Source organism: Falco naumanni, chromosome 11, assembly GCF_017639655.2.
Source record: "Falco naumanni isolate bFalNau1 chromosome 11, bFalNau1.pat, whole genome shotgun sequence".
Taxonomy (NCBI): domain Eukaryota; kingdom Metazoa; phylum Chordata; class Aves; order Falconiformes; family Falconidae; genus Falco; species Falco naumanni.
The window spans coordinates 28,458,193-28,481,857 of NC_054064.1; the positions used below are offsets into that span (position 1 = coordinate 28,458,193).

Sequence of the window (23,665 nt, forward strand, 5' to 3'; positions counted from 1 at the left end):
TCGTCTGGTACCCACCCATAAATGGCCTGAATACAGTACCACCACCATGAAATACTCCATTTTAGAATTTCTGTATCCTCCATAAATACATGCTTCTGAGGTCTGGTACAGACGCAGCTTCTAAGCCTTTGCAGACGCCAGACTGTTGCAAAAGCTCCGTTTGCAGCAGTCCTTTCTTTGCGGCAGCGCTTTCCTATCGTGGCAAGTGTCTGCAGCACGGACGTGCAGCATGCTAGATCCTGAGGGCAGTGTGGAGCACAAGCCTTCCTCTTCCTTCCCCAAAGTTTTCCTTATCCCTCTAGCCATGCTCCTTGCAATTGCAGCGCTCCTGCTCTTAGTGTTTTCCGCTACGCAGCAGAAAGAGCCTGATTTTTACACTTTCAAAGTTGTAAACATCAGGGGCAAACTAGTCTCTCTGGAGAAATACAGGGGCTCGGTAAGTCTGCACGGAGATGGGCGGCTCTCGCCCAGGCTCACTAACCAGCCAGTCTGCATGTCTGCACAAACCAAGTGGGGGTGGAGAGATTGTACATTAACTTGGTGCACACATGCAAATAGATCTGACTTTACGACTGGTGTGTTTTTTTTGTTGTTGTTGTTTTTTTTTTTTTTAACTGATCTGGAGTGTTGCCTGCATGCTTCCTTTGGTACCGCTCCATAGGTCTTTGCACTCTTTAAATAAAACGTCTGCAGCCTAACCTCTGTGCGTGTCCGCGTCTTCCCCTTGTGCAGGCAGCTGCCTGTAGACGTGGCAGGCAGGGAATGCCTGCCTGCCTGCCATGCAGCCGGATGAGTTGCACTGGATTGTGGCTATTAACATTGAAGCGCAGGAAGGTTGTACCTTTGTTTAACTTACTTTTGGAGCTCATTTCTGCCTTTTAACTGCATGACTTTTACTAAACTATTTTTATGTAAATCCCATTCCTTGTCAATGTTCTACATTAAAAAAAAGGGGGGGTGGGTGTTTAATCAGTGGCTAATGGAGCTGACAAATTTCACTATAATTAGCAAAAAAGCAAGAGACATGATAAAGTAAATATTTTAATACCAGCGTATGGTGAAATGGTAGCCACATCACACTATTCCCTGTGTTGCTTTTCAGTGTGACAAAGCAACATGAAGAAGGGCATGTAGCCACAAATCTACTTTTATGACTTTTTTTAAATGTTGCTTGTGTATTACGTTAAGGAGTTCTAGGCAGACCTTTCCTTCCTGTTTTAAGAACAGTTTCCCTGAATGTAACCTGATTTTATTTTATGGGGGTTTAGTGGCTTGATCATACAGGAAAGATGCTCAGTACGTATGGAAGAGTGAAAAGGGAACATTGCACATGGGGGGCATAATACTATAAGCTGTGACAGCCACATTCACAAATTAGAGAAGCTAAAATCAACATGAAGTACACAGCTGCCACCCTTAGTGCTCAAGTGACACATCTGTGGTGCTGCCAAGCAGTCCAATAGCTTAGCTGCTGCCCAAAAAGGCAGGCACCACTTTTCACTTTCACCCTTATTCTCCAGCTTTGTGTTTCCACCTGCCTGCCCCCTCTTCTCAAATACTTCACATACTTCACTGAGGTGTCTGAGCTCACTAGTCCATAGTAGCAGGTCACTAAAACATTGGCCAGAAGACAGAGAAGGTATATGGGAGGACATGTATATTTTCCTGAGCTTGGTAGAGAGGGGTGCTGGTCAATTTGGAAAAAAATGAGAGGTCTGCATCTTACCTGGTCAAAGTCCTCCCACTCCATTCACAATTCAGATAGAGCAAAACTGGTCCCGTGCCTACTCAAATATCTATATTGGAAAATACAAGGAAGCTATTTGATTTTAAGCAATATTTGCTTTTTTTTTTTTTTTTTTTTTTTTTTTTTTAGGAGTTCCTTCCAAAGGCTCTGTCAATAAATCCTGTTACTGTGGCATTTTTTGTTTGTGGGTCATCTGCAGATCTGTCTGAATAAGCAAATACCACCTGTACTTTCTCAACCTCAGGGCCAGAATCCACACAGAAAGGAGTAAAGGGGGAACTCTGAGAAATTCCCTACAGCCACCCTGCAGAGAGCTGTGGGTGTTCATCTCCCCTGCAACAAGCTGCAGAACCTGGTCTGGAACCTCATGAGTACACCACGTTAGGGGTGTGTGTCTGTACCTCCAGTGGTGCTGTGATACCAGGCCATCCTCGAGGTGTGACTGGTTTTGTGAGGGAGAGCTCTAGAGCCGTACCTTGGAAAAGGTGACGCCATTGGTGAATGGTCCTCCTTGATCTCTGCTAGGGCATGCAGAATAGTTTATTCCAAACAAGTGATGATGACCAGTTTCTGTATGGAACAAAAAGATTTGCATTCCGAGAGCCTATTAATGTTCAGGCTAGTTGCTGTTTGATAATGCGTGTGCATAATTTTAAAGAAAATTAATTACAGCAATAAAACACATCCCTTTCTGTCATTATGTTGTCAGAACTTAGTATCAAGGTAGAGAAAGGTTAATTAAAACTCCCATTTATTTCTTAAAATAAACCTGCTTAAATCTGCAGTTAGATAAGTACTGTTAAGATGTAGGTTTATCATAATATTTTAAAGCTATTAAAAGAAAGTAAATAATATGTAAGTACTATGTATGTGCTGCTGGTGTTTTAAAGAAAGTGAGTCATTAGTTAGCCCCTGGAACAATAATCTGCCAATTGCTAAAACAGCTTTTAACAGCCTTAAGCTTTCTGGCAGATGCAGAGAAGACATTTTCTTCAATTTACTCACTCAACTAATTCAGTTAAATAACTACTTAATTGGTAGTCAAGAAACTAACTGGGAATTGAAAAAATCAAATCCTTCCCCAGTATAAAGAAAAATAATGAAGTCTGCTAAGTCTAAAAACACAAGAGCCATGCTAAGTATAAACAATCAGTGCAATTCATTGCTTGCAGAGTCTTTCTTCAATAACTCATTATTAATACAAATTATTTTGTATTCAGATCATTGAAACAATTTTTCTTGGTAAGAAAAAAATAAAACTGATTGATATTAATTCAATTTCCATTCAAGTGCATGTTGATACAAATCGCAAGTACCCTCTTTTTATAGTAAGAAATGTACTAACAATTCTGAAATAATGAAAATTAAAAAAATTAAGGAACAGATTTTTTTTCCTGAAATAAATATGCACAGGCATAACCTATTCTCCACTTCAATAAAAACACAGAAAATAAGTGAGAGAGTACTCCCTTTTTATGGGGGCATAACAAATTATATTACCAGAATGCTAAATACTTGGCATACATGCTACAGAATCGGGTATCATAATACATTTACCTAAAAGCAAAGAAAGGGAGGTGTATTACAACTGGGGAAAAAAAAGTACCACAAGTGAAGTAGATCAAAAAACTGTCTGCTGCACAAGAAGGCCATCCTCCTGTGTTTTTTCCAGGCTACCATACTGATGTTGACACATCTATATTAAAAATGAAGGGCAGTGATGTATGGTTGGAAAGGAATCAACAGGATTCAAATAAAATTAGTTTTTTATCTATCTACCTATCTAATTCAAGAAACCTTATTATGATCTCTATCAAATATGCTGTAAGAGGCACTATTCTTACCAAAAATAGTATCTATTTGGGAGTGAGAACTCCCAAGCATCAGCTGTTCCCTGCTGTGTTTATACCTGTCTAGATATAATAGTACCTACCTACCTGCCTTCCTACTGACCTGCCACACAGCTAACAGTGTACTGAGGTGTAATTAAGCAGTGTTAGTGCACTGCTTTGGAAATCTTGAACCAAATGTAATACAGTAATGTAAAATCATTAGGCATTCTAACAACCCAAAGTATTATTTTACTATTGAAAGTAATGCTAGGCACTTTGCATCACAGCTCTCTGCAATCTGAGACTGTAATACTACTGAAGGTGTATAAATACAGAGTATAGCTACTTAATTACTGTACTGAAAAAATATTGGTATTTTTTCCATGAAGGTAACAAGGTCTGTAAGTCAGTGAAATCTGACAGTTGTGGCTGGTTCTTCCATCAGTCAGACAGAGCCAGTTAAGAGTCTCCAGGTCTAAAACCCTACGTATCTACTGTTTCTACTAAAAGATCCACAAAGGGTTACTCAAAGCTGATAGATTGATAAATCTGTCCAGGGATCTTTTTCTCAAGGAGGTACACTGGTGTAAACATTAAGTAAACGAAGACATGTTTTTGCAGTGTTGAATGAGTTCACTACTGGAATGCATAGGTTTTCTAAGTGAAGGCAAGGAATTTATAGTATTAAGAGGTCAGACGACTAACAGAATTCAGCTTAAATACTTTTTGTAATGTCCAGGATGAATTGTTTGCACTGCACACTAGGTGGTGTACTTGACTTTCAGAGCCTGAAGTCAGTCAAGAGGCATAATTAACTTAATTTAAATCATTAATAGTTGTAAGAAATCAAAGTACAGCCCCTTCATGACAACATAAAGAGTGATATTTATTAAAAATAAAACACAGACGAAAAATATCAGCAGATTTAATCACTCCTGGTACCAGACACTCGAAAGATAACTCGGTAACAATTTTTAAACAATCATTTTAAGCATTCCTTATGAAATACTAATAAATAAATCCTGAAATTTTTTTATTATATGTGTTAGTTATACTTTTAGGAGGTTTCCACTATTAAGTTGTGGAGTTTAGTAAAGACATGCACGTATCTAAGGAAAAAAAGAGAAGCATAATGTGCCTGCCAGTCTAAGAAATGCTGCATGTATCTCCTATTTTGTGAGAGAACGTTTAGAAGTTTGCACTGTTGGCAGTGTGAGCTCTCATGCCTTTCACCACCGTGCCAACTAATCACTGGTTTTAAACAGCTGTAAATTAAAATAGTCGTTTCTTTTAGAGTTAATTTTTTCAAGCTGTCCTAATTTCAAAATCAAGTCAAAGTTATAAAAGCTTGATTGTTTTCATTGGCAAGTGATCTCTCATGTCTGTTATAATATGAACATAATACCTACACAACCTTATTTCTCCCAGCCCTCCAATGATAAATTCTTACATTGCCATTGTATTTGGGAAAAAGTACCAATAGATGTGAATAGGGTAAGGTATATGAATACTTCCGCATCATGAGAATGCTTAGTCTTAAACTATAATTTGAAATGCTTCTAGAATGTCATATGAAAGGACTAGAGGTGATGTCAACTCTTGGTGGTACAATTTATCTTCAGTCATACCGAACTACAGTTATCACTATGCTTCATAAATACACATTATTTGAAAAGAACGGAACTGCCAATAGTTATTTTTTATGTCCAATACATAAGTTTGGTTTGGAATGCTGACAGTCTACAACAGGAATGCATCATAAAATTATTACCTCTCCTCTGGGGAAAAAAAAATATATGCCATATCTTTGGATGTTTTAGGAGGCTGAATTTAAAATTTCAGGTAGAGCTTATAAATGTTGTCTGAATGAATGTGATGCTTTGGAAGTTAGCTAGATGGCTCCAGATCATATTTCATATACAAGCGTACAGGGATTGACTAGATTGTATTCTGTTCACACACTATACCACAAAGAAGGTTACATCAACTTGTGCTTTATAAGATTACCTGTCTTCCAGGGAAAACAGTGCTGCTCTGAAACCACTTCAGGTATAGCCATATACCTATACAAGGTACAAAATACACAAATGAAGTGTTAATGTTTAATGTAAGAAATTATAAACACCCTTAACTTTTTCTTTACTTATTCCTACCCCTTCTGGACATTTAATCTTATGAGCCCATACTTTACCCAGATGATGGGCTTTTATATGCCAGTTTGTTTACTGGCCTAAAGAACACTATACCCATGTAGTCATTTATTTTTCATACATTTTAATTTATATGATGCAGTCTATTCCTGTTTCCTATATACTTTTATATTTTGTGTAAAAACATACACATAGAAATATGTGTTACAACAGTAACACAAGAATCCAAAGTTTAAATTGAGCAAAGGCAGTAGGCACAGACACAGGAGTACGAGACCTGGACAGGATTTTTTACTTCCTTTTCTTGCCCTGCAGCTACTTGCTGTGTAATTTGGTAAGGTCAATTAATGTATCCAAGCTTCAGGCTTTCCTCTTCTGGTACTGGGCCCTTCAACACAGCTGTCTCACAATGACAATAATGAAACCAACATACCAGCTTCTATGAAACTTCCAAACTCTTGTAGAAAGGTCCAATGTAAATAGCTACTGTTGTTGTACTAGCACTGGGGAATGTGTTGGCTACTTTGATTGAACTAAAACTTTTTTTGCAATTTGAGAATGAAGGATGAGCTTCTGGGCCCATGTATAATCTGTAGAAACCTACAAGATTCAGCGTAAGCCTGGTAGAATTTCAATTCCTAAATCATAATACTTTTTCTATGCTATGCCTGATTTTAATCTAGGTGGGTAGAAACATTTTTAGTATTATAATATTTATATTTCCTTACGACTCTTACAAATTGGTCTGAAAAAAGGAATAGAATGTAGTTACATGTGAAGAAACATCACTATAAAGTGCATAATGCTGGTTTTATTAATAAAATGATATTGTATCTAAAAGACCTATGACATTCAGCATTAATCTGCTCTCAAGAAAATATTAGAATGGACTTCATTTATGTAGAATGAGTGACAACTCACACTTGGAAAATTTTTAAGAATAATAAAATCTATAAAAATAAATTCTAGACGTTATTTAAGGATAACATATCTCAAAAAACAATGGAAAGCTCTTCAGGGCCTTGAGAAACTGTAATATGTATCAGCTCAGGGTTAGGTCACTTAACTTCCCCAACAACTTCTTGCCAGTATCTGTTCCACCATGTATTCTCCTTATACATGCTGCTGTTTTCCTGTAGTCCTCATCTGTGTTTGGCATCTTCTTCTGCTAGATCTGCACAGGCACATACATGCCTGGTGGTAATGTCTGAATGACACAATGCGTACAACATCAAAGATGATCAGATATAGGAATGACTTTAAAGGATAGTGGGTACAGTCTTCACTTCTTGGAATCTCTAATTGAGGCAGTAAAAGTTTATGCAAAAATCTGTTGTCATTTTGTCACAACTGAGTAGATTTATTTTAGAAATGGTGGGAAATTTTACAGTCCATACTGCACAGACCAAGCCAAAATCCTGTAACTGCTTCTATTAACTTCCAGGTCATCTGCATTAGCAATGATAAATGGATCAGCCAGTTCTGTATGAGTACTAAATTCTGTACAAGGGAAGATGCTGCAGAACAAATGCTTCACAACAGATAAATAAATTACCAAAAATACATTCATTTGCGAGTTTCTTTCATGCAACTTGTTTATCTTAGCTGGATGGTCATTTCTTAAATATGCTTAGAAACTATCCAGAAGGCAGAATGGAGAAACGTAGATTCTCTGTAAACTAAGAATTAAGATTGCTTAGTAGTTTATTGATTATCTTCATGGTTGCCAAATGGGAATACATAAAAGCAATATTAAATCTTCCTATCATGAACAGAACTTGATATAGTTCCAAACATTTTCAGTCACAGTTCTCTAGACATTTTAATTTTTTGAAAATAGTCTGCATCCCAGCCTACCTGTTGAAAAATTGACACGTGCACCACAGTTTTTAATCTCTGTTTTTCTTCAGGTGTCGCTAGTGGTCAACGTTGCAAGTGAGTGTGGGTATACAGATAGCCACTACAAGGCCTTACAACAGTTACAGAGAGACCTTGGCCCATATCATTTCAATGTGCTGGCATTCCCATGCAATCAGTTTGGGCAGCAAGAACCAGACACTAACAAAGAAATTGAGAGTTTTGCACGAAAGACTTATGGTGCCTCCTTTCCTATGTTCAGCAAAATAGCAGTCAGCGGAGCCGGTGCAATTCCTGCCTTCAAGTACTTAATTGGTGAGTAATCTGGAACATTAGAGGGTTGTTTCCCAAGTTTAGAATTCCTCTGACACAAAACACCATCTGACAGAAAAAACATGTCTGTCACTGTGTTCACAGACTCACAGTGCAGAATTAACAGGCTCAAAGGGGTCAGAAGTCATGTAGTCCATCCTCCTGCACAAGGTGGGGTTTCTCTCTCTGTCCCTCCAAACAGCTTTGTCTAACCTTTTTAAAAGATCTCCAGGGATAAAGACACTATGATAACAGATGCCCTGTAAAAGCTAGTCTAATAAACTTTTACAGGGAATACAGGTCTTGAAATATTGTCCTGTATGCATACTACACCTCATCTTCCTTTTTCCACATTGCGGCCTCCTAAGTGCTTCTCCTGTGACACAACTGCTATAGGTTGGATTTATAAGATGCATCTCAAGAGCTGCAGGATAAGTGGAAGCAAAGCATCTATATAATTCACCTCAGCAATCGAAAAGAGAAACCAGGCACTAAGAGATGTCCTTGAATACTCCCTTCCTCACTCCTTGCAAAGCACTGGAATAGCCATACTGTTTAGTTCTTCCAGTTCCAATCTGCATTACAGCTAGCACTGAGGCCTGAAGAGGTTTTGCTGTTTTTTAGCAGACAGCTGACAAAATACACTGCAAAGCAGGATACCCTCTATCAAGGCACTGCTTTCTCTATCAAGGCGCTACTTTTCTTGCACTGTATGAGTGCTCTGAACACCATTTAAATGCTAAACTGAAATGTCAGCCTTTGCTGGATGTGAAGGAAATGTCTTCCAGTAGTGATGTATAATAAAGCCCAATATGACACAGTATTACCTGAGCTGCATTCTGCAAGGACCACATTGCTGGTGCTTCTCTCCAGCACCACAGTGTTTTCCCACATACCACTGCATTTAAAGGAGTGTTGGCAGTATTTTTGACTACCCCAAGCACATCTTCCAGGTCTGTAATGGATCTTTTCACTAGCCAGACTTCCCTTTAATCTTCTTCACATCCTTTCATTTCTGTTTTGCCCAGTGGGATTGTTACTTGCAGACGTCACATAAAACTTGCCAGTCTTGTTTCCCTGTTGGTCCACATGTAAAGTGAGGCTGCTGGAGGCAGGATATTTGTGCAGCATGACAAGATTGTCAACAGTGTAGGACTGGCTGTGTCTTGGCAATACTTTGCAATATCTTCCAATTCCATATGAGATTTTGCCCAACGTATAATCAATGGAAAAGATGGTAATTTGTCTGTAGTGTTTGTAGGTGGGCCATTAGTGGGTTGGGACTCCTGGTCTGATAGAAAATCCTGAATATTTTGTTAGTCATGTAGCAGAATAGTAAAGGGTAAGAATATGATTCATGTAAAAGGAGTATGTGGTCATGGGGGGAAAAACTGTAGTAGGTGAGGATTAGGAGGAAACCTCCTGGAAGAATTTACTTTGTTATTTCTTCAGGTACCATTTGTTGAAACATACTTCTGAAGCACATGATACTGGGTGCTTTTGGAGGAAAAATCCTGGATAAGCAAGCAAATAATCAGTCCTGGTAGCTATACTGTTATGCCAAATTAGATTTTCCTATCAATGTTCAACTGTTTCAAGATTTATCTATGTAGCACAAACACACACACACGTATGCACACTCACGCTTTAAAACCAATTAAAGTGCTCCTGTCTCAAGCTTGACTGTTTCCATTAGTCTCCAGGGGGGTACTGTCTAGTTAAAGCTTCCTGTCTGTTAGAAAATTAATCTTATTATTCAGTCTGAACTCACTCTTAATTTTACATTCCTTCATCCTCTGAGAGGGTAATCATCAAATTGACATAAACAAATGTCAGGAATTGGCTAATGTGGTTTTCTTTTGTAAGTTTCCATTTATTTTTTTTGCCTGTAGATTCTACAGGAGAAGAACCAACCTGGAACTTCTGGAAATACCTGGTGGACCCCAATGGGAAAGTCGTAAAGGCCTGGGACTCTACTGTCTCTGTTGAAGAAATAAGACCTTATGTTACAGAACTTGTAAGGAAAATCATCCTGAAGAAGAAAGATGAATTATGATTTTCGAAAGTCCCAGCATGCCAATTACATCTTTATTGAGAATTAAGGCTGGACTTTGTCTTTTCACATTCCAAAAGAGAGTATATGGGGAAGGGAAGTTATGACCAGTGGAATCTATATTCACCATCTTAAGAATGTAGAAAACAGCAAGTTTGCATGGTCAAAGTAACTTAATTTTTTTCTCCAATTGATTTGAGTTTGACCTTCCTGGGAAAGAGGAGCTCATCAGCAATTGTTTCTTTCCCAATTCAAATTATTATTTGTTGATAACACTATAGGAATTCAGTTCATGTACCTGTAGGAAGAAGGCTCGGAATAATAATTTCCTGATTGGGATTTCATTGATATCTGTAATTCTGTTGTCATATTTTTATCACGAACTGAATGAAAAAATAAAAAGTGTGTGATTGACTTAAGGCATGTTTTAGGAAGAGGGCCCAAACAGTTACCTTCAAAGGAGGCAGGTTTACATAGATACATGTCTTGCTAGTTACCAAGGCCAAAAATATTTCATCTGTCTAGAAAGGCAGTTAAGAAGAGCATGGGGAAAATACACCTATAAAACTTAGAGTAGTATGAAGACAAAGCCTCTTTAATAATTCTCCAAAACATATGAGAAGAATTTCTACATTTTTTTCACCCAGTAAAGATCAGCAGATGTTATTTAAATAGCCATTTGAACATCTGTAGGATGAGAGCCTATATGAAAAGGCTATTTCTTTCCTCTATTACTATTTTGCCTTAGAATTACTCTTGCATCATACAACTGATATTAAATTTATTTTTCAATTTATAACACCATCCAATTTTGCTGCATGTACAGACAAACATTAATGAATCAACATTTTTCTATGGAAATTCTACATTTAGTTGTTGCATATCGTTACATCATTTAATACCATGTTCATGTTACAAATGTTTAATGGGACCTTTTTAGAATATAGCATTCAGGCATCTGCTCAGACTTCAGACTGCAGAACTTCTTAGCTCATACTGAAATAATAACACTAACAATTACAGCCTCATTGTTCTTTGACAGAAACCCTTTGAAAATCTTGTCAGCAAGAACTCCTGTTATCTCAACAAAACCACAATGTACAGGTCCCCTGCTCTTAACCCCGGGATGCTTTAAGAAGAATCCAGTCTTGTCCAATTGCAGTATTATTGACGAGTGAAAGCTTTTTTTGTGCTTTGTAATGATTTTTAAAGCAGCACAAACAGTATTTGTCCAGGTAGTTGTCAGGGCCCAAATGTACAAATAAGCCTTAACTGCCATGACCACAGTAAGGACTTTTTCCAACTCATCACTGTTGTTAGAGCTCTTCAATATCAAAACAGGCTCTAGTTGAAACCAAAGGCAAATATTATGGCATGCACCAGCTTGTAGAACAAAGGGGGAAAGAAGGGTACTGATGAACTATTGGAAATAAAAGGGTTGATCCTAGAGTACATTATAGTTCCTGTGCTTCAGCAGCGGCTGTCTCCAGAGTTCTTGGACTCTTTCTGTGGAGCGGTCTAAGGAAGGAGAAGCCAGAGGTACTTTAAGGATTTACAGGACAACCCTGAAGGGCAGAGATTGTACCATACAAAACAAACTCAGTTTGTCTGAAAGAAGCTGAGAACAAGTTTTTTTAGTTTTTAGTGGGGGAAAAAAAGGAGTGGTGGAAGAGAGAACAAAAAGAAGAAATAACAGAAGTACAGAAGCAAAAAGAGAGATCAAATAAGAAAGGAGAAAGGAGAAGGAAAGAAGACGACAGTTTACAGCCAAAGAATCTTTGGGACAAATGGGGCATGGAAATGTTCAGGTCCTATTGATACTGATGAATATGTTTCAAACTATATCAGCTACTTCTCACTTGGAGTGTTACTTAAGAGTGCAGGAAATTGGCACTTGTGGCAGTGAATATGTCTGTATTTTCCTCCTCTGATGGTGAGAAAAGTGAACTCTATAGTCCATTCAGTCATTTAGTCTATTCTTATATGAATCACTCTAAGACAATGGCTACTAAGGATATCACAAAGAAAGGAAAATCAGGCCCAGCTGATACTGTGCTGGGACAGAGAATCCACTAGAATCTACTAGAAAAGGAGGTCTTTTATTACTCTATAGACTGTTTCTCTTTTCTCTGTCTGTTGATACTAATGCAATGCCCCAGCATGCTGTTCGCAAGTGCTGCAGGGCTTAAAATTTTCTCCTTAGAAAGTATGTTTCTGTTTTATAACTGAGACCCAGATGAGCCCAGACCATGCTTTGAAACACATATTAAGCCCTCTTAATATGTCCAACTTCAAATCGAACTCTTGATTTACATAGATATGATCTTGCATTCTCTATTAGACGAATTCTAGAAATCTGAAGAGATATAATGGCAATGATCAGTTGAAAGGGTTCATGGACAAATACTGTTTGTGCTGCTTTAAAAATCATTACAAAGCACAAAAAAGCTTTCACTCATCAATAATACTGCAACTGGACAAGACTGGATTCTTCTTAAAGCATCCCGGGGTTAAGAGCAGGGGACCTGTACATTGTGGTTTTGTTGAGATAACAGGAGTTCTTGCTGACAAGATTTTCAAAGGGTTTCTGTCAAAGAACAATGAGGCTGTAATTGTTAGTGTTATTATTTCAGTATGAGCTAAGAAGTTCTGCAGTCTGAAGTCTGAGCAGATGCCTGAATGCTATGAATAACTTAATACCAATGACCACAGAGCTGGTGGTCTTACCAGTTTGGCAACTTAAAAAGAACTAAGGTAAGTATTATATATGCAAACTTTGAATCACAACAAATTTGAACAGGCATATGATTTTAAGCACGTAAATACTCTTTCTGAAGTTAACAGAAACATTTTCCTGATCAAATTAAGCATGTGGCATATATTCCATCCTTTGTTGCATTGCAATCTGTAGAACAAATGCTTTGGTCTTTTAATCAAAGTTACAGAGTAAAAGTAAATAATCTTGTCTGCAGATTAATTCGGATCTAGTCATGTATAAGCACTTCATGACTCCCTCCTCAGAAAAATTGCAAAGCAAATTGCCCTGGGTTGATTTTGGTTGTTGAGATTATATAGAGGGCATGCAGAGATCAGAAATTACTTTTTTGGCTCTAGACTTCCAACACTGGTTTAGTCTGACAGAGATCTTCCCTAAAGCAAGTCTCAAAAACTGTAAAGCAGCTCTGACTGTATAGCATGAAACTATTTTCTTTGCTGCTTGTCTACTTTGCAGAGAAAATATTAGTGTGCATTAACTGATGAGTATGTTTATGCATGGAGAGTCATTGTCTTGATCATCTGAGACTTGATCTCTTACAGTTTGAAGGTGTAAGCTCTTGGCATGTTGGATTTAAATGGTAAATTAAGCACCTAGACACATGATTGTATGGAGTCGTCTTTCCCCTGCTGCATGCCACTAGGAAAAGAAATAATTTTAAAGCCTAATTAATTATAAGTTTAAAATTAGACAGGGCACTTAACAGTCTTTCAAAATTTTGTCTCATAAAGAATGTAAAATCAGACCTACATATATTCAAAGCTCTGTTTTGAAATGGAATAGGCTACATTGAAATACAGCAATTGGATGGAGCAATAGAGAGGTGTTTAACTCCCTTTTTTGGCATTATAAGGAGAACAAACCCAAATACCCTAGTTATCCTTACAGCAACATCTGGTATTTTAGTTACATGCTAGATACATTTCACTTGAGCTTCTATTGTGATTCTGGTCGGGAACTTCAGCAGCAAACCAGACACAATTTCTCTCTACTGGATGGTACTCAGTTTATCATTTCAAACGCATCAGTACCTGGTTCAATAAATAGCTGACTATAGTCAGTACTTTCAGAAGACTGGACATCCCTTTGATTAAGCAAAACAGATTTTATGCTGCTTTCAATTATTGGATCAACCAAATACATTCTATAAACATGTAAATTTATACTGCAGTTATTCATAGAGCCAAATGAAATTTAACAAGCTTACCTCTGACTCATTCACAGAGAAGGTTGAGTAAGCAGTGAGATCGGTAGCCTCTGTGACATGATTAACAGGTCCTGGAGTAAAAACATCACTGACAACACAAAGGAGTTTACAAACCCTTTGACAGATGAGATACTAAAAGCACTGAGATTTGAGAACTGACTCTGAACCATATTAAAGATCCATAGCAGAGACATACACAGAGCAGAAGGAAATAACTGACCTGTACCTGAACATCACCACAGAGGTGACTCTGATCTAATGCTACACAGCTAACTCATCTACCTAGCCAGCTCACAAACATAGCGATGCCCACAATATAGGATGAGAAACAACAAAATTCAGCTACATCTTTTATGCCAGCTCTGCAGTACCTAGGCATAGACCACAGTGGGGGCCTGTACAGTGATAAAGGCTGACCTTTTCCAGCTGTCTCTACACAGAAGCTGAAGTCAGCCCTGAGTAACTTTCCATTCTTAGCCTTGAAAATCTGATCCAAGCTGTCAATCTACAGGCCTAAGGGATAACGTATGCCATTTTATCTCCAAGTATTGCAAGATACCTGCTCAACAAGAAGATCTTCTAAACTAATTCCAGAAAATATTAACAGTTAAAGGATCATTGCATTTTAAGTAAGTAGACTTGCATTCCAGAAGGTAAGCACAGGCATGAAAGTTTTTGAGGGCATTGTGCTGATGTAGATTGTTTTCCCCCAGTAGAACAGAAATAATAGCATCCCCAGAGTCAGTGGCAGATTCTTTCCTAAGTGCTAATTGATGGAACAATGATAGTAAAAGGAAGTAATAGTATTCTATAACAATAGAAAAGACTAAAGTGCACTTTCTGGAAGAACAAACTTCTGTAACACCTGATCTATAAATGCAGTTCTGTCAAACACTTCCCCATCTGACAGAAATATAGAAATCCTAGCTTCAGGGAGCTGTAGTTTTTGTTTCCTTAAGGGAAAGATGCAGTAAGAAAGCTGTTATTGTATTATATAAAATAGCCCTCTTGTCTTTTTTGTCCCCCTTTCCCTAAAGGCATTGATGTTTCATCATAATTAGCACTTTCATCTGAATTATATGATAAAGCATTATCTTTTTATTGAGAAAGCAAGTAAATCTTTACAATGTTAAATAAAGAACAGCTGCCAAGGAAAATGTCCATAACCCACAGATTGTTCATCCATCCTTTAAAAAAAGGCACAATAGTCAAACGGTTCTTGTAATCAAAGAGCTTGCTGAATTCCCAGTTTAAATTATAAATCAGCTTCTCTAACCCTTAATTGGAGTCACACCACTCATTCTGATTTGTCATTACTTCTGTATCCAAAATACTAGCTATTTCATTACTGGTACCTTGCTGTCCTCTGGAGAGACCACTAACCACTAGAGATACGTAGGGAATTTTTTTCCTGTCATATAAGCATTTTACATTTGAAGTCTCCCCTTCCAAATCCAGATAGAGTATAAATATTTTAAGTTTTCAAGCAAAAGTAACCCCCAAACCATCAGTTTGGTTAAGCTGAAACATTTTGTTCAGATACAATTGAAGAGAAATGTTTCAAAGTTGATACTCATATTTTCAAACTTTAAAAATATAAATAAAATATTAAAAGTGATAATACATTCAAACTGAGAAATAGAATCTAAATGCCAATATAGAAAGCTTTGATGATTTTAAAACTTAAAAATTGATACTGTGAATTTTGTCAAAATAGATATTTTTCCAGAAGTTTCAGCTTTGGGAAGAGTTTGGTTAGAATTTGACAATTCCTAATCACACAATCTTTTTCTGAAAAAGTCTTGCTAGCTTCAGAGGCCGTCAATCTATTCTGCACATAGCTATACTGAAAAACATTTGTGTGCTGCTTTAGAGAACTTGTTAATATGAAGTGAATCAACATGGACTGCTAGCAAACATCCATGATCAAAAGTGATATGCTGACAACAGTCTCTTCTGTAGCCTTTTTCCACTGACTCTATGATTTATTTAGCTATACACAACTCTGTTCAGTAAGATCTAGCTTTTGTGAATCAATGCAGAATTCACAGCTGAAGACAAGTCTTATAGTCCTGTCTTCACCTGAGAATCCCTTGTTCTTTACAATTCAGATTATGTAATAATTTTTTAACACCAACCAGGTCTTAGCTGCCTTCATAAATTTAGGCTATTTGGACAGTTATTCTGTGAACACTTAAGACCTGAATCTTTGTCCAGTAGGATGTATTCTTGCTTATGCCAATAGAAAAGCAATTTCTCAGCTGATCTTTTTGTTAACTTTCAAATCCATCCCTAGTTATGGCAAACAAAACACCAAAAAAACCCTCAACCCAAATAGTTGTCCTTTTTTTTTTTTTTATTTTAGAACAGTTTTCCCAATTTTTTTGAGAAATGGTATGTGCCTTATTCTAAATTGAATCTGTACTGAATGTAATGAGGCTCGAAACATTAATATTTTTAGGGAGACAAAACCCAACAAGAATGTTTGTTACTGATGGAGGAACTATGGTAATACTAAGGAATAGTAAAGTGGAACATTTTTTAGTTATGGATGATAATGACTGTATTCTGTTACTGAGACTCAGAAACCTCACAATGTCATGAAAAAGGGCTTGATATTGATCTTATGAAGCGACTAAGCATGTAGGTGACACCATTTTCCCAAAAGCATATAACAAGTGAATGAAACTTAATCTCCTGCTTCCAGATTTGTACAGATTTATCTATCACCTTTAGTTAACTTAAAAAGAGAAAGCAAGTTCTGTCATGTAAAAGCTGATTGATTTGGCAGCAGTTAAAGTGACAAATAGATGACAACAGACAAATGAAGTAATTTCATTCTCTTCTGTAAGACAAACAGCAATGTTGCTGTAAATTAAGATAATTTAGCTACTTCTGTTGAGATGTTCATCATGTCTGTGACAGTGAACTGCACTGATACATTCCCCTTCAGTAGCAATACAGAAAAATTCCTGTCAAAACCCCTGGTGCAAATTCCATGTATGGAAAAATTATAAATGTCATAGGCTTCATTAAACATGTATTGGTTTAGTCTTGGCTGGAAGAAAAACTACACCTGATATTATACTGGTGAGCACACTAAACCGGATCTTAATTCTTGTTAGTTAATCACATCTTCTGTGATGGCTAACTCCAGTGAAACAGTTATAAAGATATGCCCTACATTCCTTTTCAGTATGGCACTTTCCCAAACTATTCACCTTCTCACTTCCTTTGCAACAGAAGTGCTTAAGTATCTTTTTTCCTCAAGTAAAAAAAAAAACTTCCTGTGAAAATACTGGTGGTATGTATTGCTAAAATATAAAATACTGGGAAAGCAGACAAGATCTCATGTGGAAGATCCCTCTCCCTTTGATATCTCAGGCTGGCCAGGAAAGAACGGGCAACTAAAGGCAGATGTGTATGTTGGAATTTGGCACTTGCTCATCAGCTTCTTCCAGATGCTGACCAAAATGGATGCCAAACAGATGGGTGATAAAATTTGATTAAGAAGTGTTCTGTTGAAATGCCAATTTCTTCTCTCTTCTTGACCCACACATCTGCTATAGTTGAGATAATATGAAGTAGACAATCAGGAATGATAGGGGAGCACAAGATACAAAATAAAAGGACTGCGTGAAGGAAGGCGTTGGAGATCCTATTTCTCCATAAGAAGTGGAGAAAAGTAGACAGAAGTCTTTTACTCAGGAGCAAATTGAAGAAGTCCCCTCCAAATTTCAGACAGGTTCTCTGTCAAATCTTTTCTTCTTAGGCTGAGAGGAAGTTACTTCGATCAGTGCTGGAGAGAAGTTGATAAACAGGATAGCAGCCTGTTCGTGGCTACACTAGATTTACTGAGGGCAAAAAGATTATCTTTCAACCCTAGAGGCAGCACGTAGAGCCCAGAAGCAAAACATTTAAGGAAAAAAAGAAAAAGAAAAACCTAAATAAGATTGGAGGTCAAATGTTCAAAACAAGGATGCCGCTTGAAGATGACAAGCAGAGGACACCAGACAGCCAAAGATTCCAGGGAGTCTCTAGATCCTCAGAGGATGTCTGCCAGGTGTGTGAGACAGAAACCAGGGCTGGCTTCTCATGTACACAATGCTGTACACAACAGCAAGCAGTGTTGTCTGGACTGTGGATGTTCATTTTAATCAGTACCTTGAAAAAATTGACAAGGAAGTCCCAACCTAAAAGTCTTGAAAACTGAAGTTTGATGTATCATCAGAGCAGGACAGTATGAATGGTTCCTTCCAATGATCCTACCAACAGACCTCAGCCAAGACTTGGAGAAAATGAACTATGGTGGGTTTTAAGTTTTGGCACATATTTTTGATCTCTATATACAAACACTTCCAAGAGAAGCAAAATGTGAAGTGGTTCCCAGACAGCTAGTGAGAGACTAACACCAGTTCATTTTGGAAGCATCTGATGTGACTAAATATGTCATCTATGAAGCTCTAATTTTTATTTACTGCTCATTCTGTGTCCCCAGTTTTTTCTTCAGTGATTTAGTGGGGTCAAGCAGCAAATATGAATCAAACTGGAGCAGCTTAAGAAGTTGTTGCAGCTTATTTATTTTCTTTGCCAGAGAAAAAGCATTCCTTACAAAGGTATGTGAGCATTCCTCATCCAGACCAACACAAAGCCACCTGACATTTTAAGAAGCCTTCTTCAGCTGTTTGAACTATGAGGGAAAGTTGTGTGATGAGACAGTGCTGAAGCATGCTCAGGCTGCTCTGCCAACTGTCTTAAAGTGGACAGTAATATCTAGAAGATGGTTAGGAAGAACAGATATAAATAATAGAGCTTATCACTTCATCCAATTTCTAAGAGAACATCTTGGTACTGACTAAGACTAACACAAATCAAATGAATCATTAATCTGAAATGTAACTGGTGACTATTTTGGCAAACCAGGACTGACAAGGTGGAGACCTGACTAATAGCTCACCTGGCCAGCTTCAAAAGTCCTAGTCTATCACTAAAAGTAATTCCATCCATTACAGACTGTGTAGTAATGAGGTGCTCTGTTAAGGATGGATATGCAAGATTAAAAGAGAGCAATCACATGCCTCGGTTGTATTTTAGTAACTATTGTGCAAATGTAATTGTGTTGAAAGACCTGTAGTGTCTCAAATAATACAAAAGCATTGAAGAAGTAGTTATTAGTAGCAGTCTATATTTGTTTAATGTTATGAACCATCTTATCAAATCATAGGCTATGTTAGGTGTTCATAATAAGAATATACTTTTCATCTTTCCCTTGGATTATCAGGACAACCTATGTTGCACAACCGCTCCTTGTCTCCACTGCTGAAGTGAAAAGGGATTTGAAACTCAATAAAGCTTTCTAACTTCAGCCAAAGGCAGAAGGGCTATGGAAAATAAATCTTTACAGCATCTCCAAATCAAGTAGTGTTCCAAAGATGGAAAACAAACTCACCTTCAGCACCAGAAAAGAGGAATAAAAATGAGCTTTTACAGCTCAAAAATAAAATTGAAGCTCTTTCAAGAAAACCCTTGTTAAGGAAGGCATGTCATTGCTTGTGACTAACACAATAATTTCAGGAGTGGGAAGTCCAAATTCCTGTCTTCCTGAAAATACATGTAGCACATGAACCAAGAAGGAATATGCTATGCGACTTATTCCCCATCCAGTTTAGAGCACTGCCATCAATAAGGAGGTTGAACTGACACTTCTGTTATGCTTCTAATTGCTTATGGAATTTTGCAGTATCTTCACTTTTTTTTTTAAATGAGAACACCTTTAAAATGCATTTTTAAATGCAGAGGAAAAATGCATTCCATGTGTCAGCCAAATGAGAGACAGAAAAGTCCCTTTTCCAGGGTTAGTAATAGTGTTTTTTCATGTTAGTAAAATGGTGTAGTAATTAGAAGCAATACTTTAAACTTTTCTATAAATTTCCACTCGAGGATCTCATGCATTTTACCAATAATAAGTATGTCTCCTCAGCTTTCCTACCAGAAGAAAAACTATTGAGACATGCAATAGACATCTGTGCCTCTGGAGTCAGGTGTGAGAGACAGGTGCGTAACAAAATCTTGTACCTGCAAAATAGATAAATAACCCATCTCCTCATCTCACAGGGCACTGGAAAAATGAATTCATATCTGTGAAGCAGTCATAAGCATTACTAAAAAAACACAGCTGAAATAATTCTGTATTCAAAGTAGGTATGGTTAACATACAGTAGATAAACTTTTGACCATGCATTAGAAAAGAGTAAGAAAATAAAATCCTTAAAAACTCCATTGCCAAGTGAGATGGAATCTCTTAAAAAATAGTGTGTGATCATATTATTAGCTGTAAGTCTGGCATTTCTAAATTCTGAGTAATCTAATAGCCTTTGAATGTCATTTTGTATATGCGATTTCTTATATTTGAAACAAACAGAGAAAACAAGAGTGCAATTTCATGTTGGCAACCACATGAGTCATCTGAAATATTTCAAACTATCATACAGAACTTTGCCTGTTTGGATTAAAGAAATAAGTCATTGTCATCATATGTGTGAAAGAGAACTAAATGAAGCATACATTTTCCCACAGGATTTAAATATATTTGCTGACAGAAAAGGGAGGGGGTGAGCAGGAAACTTGGGTTCTATTTCTAGCTTCATTAGTAAATGACCTCCAGTGAGTGCAGACGACTTCATGTTACTCCAAAGCCTGGTCCTCTTTGCCTTGTCCTTTCAGGTTCCCTCTGGTCACTCTCCTACTCCTGTCTCTTCATCCTAGCCCTGTTCTCTTTAACTACTAAATCCCAGCCCCTGATCCTTATATTTCTCATGACAGTTCCAGTTTCCTACTGCAAACTGGGTCAGAGCCCAAACCTTTGGCCTTTCTAACTTCCTTGCAATTTGGTAAATCAGTTTCAGAATTATCCCCATAATCAACACCTACATGCAGAAACTACATACTTACTAGAATGCTTGAAAATTTGTATCCTTCTCATATAATTGTATCTCTAAAATTATTAATAATTATATTTTACAAGCAGGGTAAATAAAAGCAAAGTTAAATGATTGAGGGAGTGTCACACTGCAAATTTTTGTTAAGTAAGAAGCATGCCATTTCTGTCTGTGCCTAAAACTCAGCTGAGTAAAAAGAATTTTCCTCTCTGAACAGAAAAAAAACACTCCACCAAGACAAACTGCAGTCAAGATATTTGGCTAGGTTCATTGCTGGAAACTATATTATCCATCTTACTATCCTATTTCTAGACAGGCAAGTAAGTGTAAAAGGGTAAGATTTGCTTAAGTGAGCCATTATTCTGACAGCACATAAAACACTCTAGATACTAAGGCCATTACACATACAAACACAAACTACTTATCAGAGCTCCATCCTCACTTCAAAATTACCAGTGTCAATACTTAAAATAGATCTGTGTACTTAACTGTTTCACTGATTCTCCCTGTTCCTTTAAATTTTGACTGAAACTTACTTCCTGATGCTCAAAATTACTTTCTACTCCTTCATCATTTAGCTCTGAAAAGCAGAGACAGTATAAAGGCAAAATCTATACTATATATTGACTGGGGGGATCAATTAAAGAATAATGTGAATGAAAAAGCGTTAAAATTACTAGAAAAATTGGTTGGCTCTAGAGTGACATGAAAAAATCATGATGATACTTTATACATGTGTTCATTTTCACAGAGAGGATCTCGAAACACACTTTTGTAAACAAGTGACAGACAACTCCGTTGTCATAAAAAATTTATGGAGAGTTACAATGAAGCACACACAGTGAAAACAATTTGTTTACAGTTGTACATCAGTTGAATTGAGAGCATAACGCAAGATGTATCATATCCTCTTGACAGATTTCAGACCTTCACTAATGCACGAGTCAAATAACACAGTGCCAAAGCAGATACTCCTCTTTATAATGCTCCTAGCATCAGTCTTTCTTTTTAGTCCTCTGAGTGACAGCATCTCACTGTACTGCAAGTATGCACCCCTTAAACTTCTGTTCCTCTTTCAGTTTAGAACCTTATGCTGTCATCTGCCTTCCTGAAGCGCCTACTACTTGTGTGATAAAACATGGTGTCTACACTCACCCAGATGTCAGTTTGAGCTGTTGCTCCTAATGGAGCTAGTTACACCATCTTAGCACCACAATTTTGTTTAATTGCATAATTTACTGCCAGATTACTTTTGAAGGTAATTTATGCAGCTCTTAGCCTATTAATAATTAGATTATGCTCTTAAGGAAAAACCATTACATGTAGGTCTGCGGATGAGGATTGATGCTGATCCAGACAGCTCTATTGGTAGCTCATAATCAGTTTTCTGTTTCTTAGAAGCTTGGATGGTAGAAATGCGTCCCATAACTCTTACTATGAACATTTGTTCTCAGCTCTTAAGTAGTGGTCGATGCAGAGGTACAATTCACTTTGAGTTGTCTCCAAAGAAAATGGCTAAATCAGGAGGTTTAGCTTCTTCCTCAGGTCTCCTTTGCTCTAAGCTGTATTCAGCCAGAGCAACTCTTTTAAGTTGCTGGAAAACTAAACCAGGCTGGTTCTGCTGACCCGGATATTGTGGAGTGAGATAATTAAATAAGAGGCTGTACACTTTTCACATTAATTATAGTTTATATGATTACAATTCTTTTTAATGATTACAAGAATTGCTACTGTTTTAATTATTGCATAGTGCAGCACACATATATTTATGTTTATGACTGCATTGGGAAGGCTTGAAAACAGTTGTTTTTCTATTTCCAAGAAATAGAAAACCAAAGATGCAGTTCCACAGCACCAAGTATTTTGGAAAGGGGCTTTAAGTACAGTCAAAACAATCTCTTGGAAGCAATATGAATACCAGTAAGTCAGTTAAAGATTTGCAGAATAGGCTGGGTTGGAAGCATATGAGAAAGCTGGCAGGTTTTACCAGACTTGGTAGAGCTAAAGCTTCACAGCAAGAGAGACTCATTCACAAGGACGATAGTTCAGCACTCAGAGAACAGAACTATCCTGTTTTGGATACAGTTCTGAAAGCTGCTCCTGAATTATCTAGATGATTTGTCTGTTACTTACACCTGTCCTGAAAAAGTCTTTGATCTGTGTGTGTTTTTCTGAAAGCTGAATGACCTCACTGTTGAAACACACTCCTCAGTCAGCAGAGAACTGTTGCAGGCATCTGCGTAGTAACTTAAATGGATATTGGCAGTAGTGGAGAAAGAGAGAGAGGGCAACATATTTTATGAGACCCAAGCCACTAGCTCTTGCTGGAAGAAGAGATCTGTGTTTTGTAGTTGGAATGGGAAAACAAGGTCATGTGGTTTTCTTCTGACATAAAGGATGATGCACATGGTCCACTGGTCAGTGATGAGACTCCCACTCTCACTTCAAGTCCTGTTTCTGAATGTCTCATCAAAAGAGAATGTTTTTTTTATTTCAGTCCTCCAGCAGTTACATAGTTAATTCAGTCCCTGAGGTAGATAACTCAAAGTTAATTTCTAATGTTTCATATAAATCATTCCAAATAATGGGGACAACAGAACACACTAATTATTATCACCCAGGAATCAAGGCAAGTACAAAACAATTGCATGATATAAATGAGTATACTGATTGATTAAAAAAAAAAGATTTTGCCACTTCATAACATGTGGCTTCTTTGAAGCCAAATTCCATTAAGTTTGGAGAAAGAATCCACCTTTACTTCAACTCTTGACTCAGATCTACCTTCTACAC

General features: G+C 37.3%; 1 protein-coding gene across 1 annotated transcript; it reads left to right on the plus strand.

The window, feature by feature from the left end:
- Window positions 1-208: 208 nt before the first annotated feature.
- On the plus strand, window positions 209-10,812 carry GPX7 (glutathione peroxidase 7). The gene is made up of 3 exons (XM_040611219.1): window positions 209-436; window positions 7,640-7,901; window positions 9,791-10,812. Exons 1-3 carry the CDS (start codon window positions 230-232, stop codon window positions 9,952-9,954), a joined length of 633 nt encoding a protein of 210 aa, XP_040467153.1. The 5' UTR covers window positions 209-229; the 3' UTR covers window positions 9,955-10,812.
- Window positions 10,813-23,665: the final 12,853 nt, after the last annotated feature.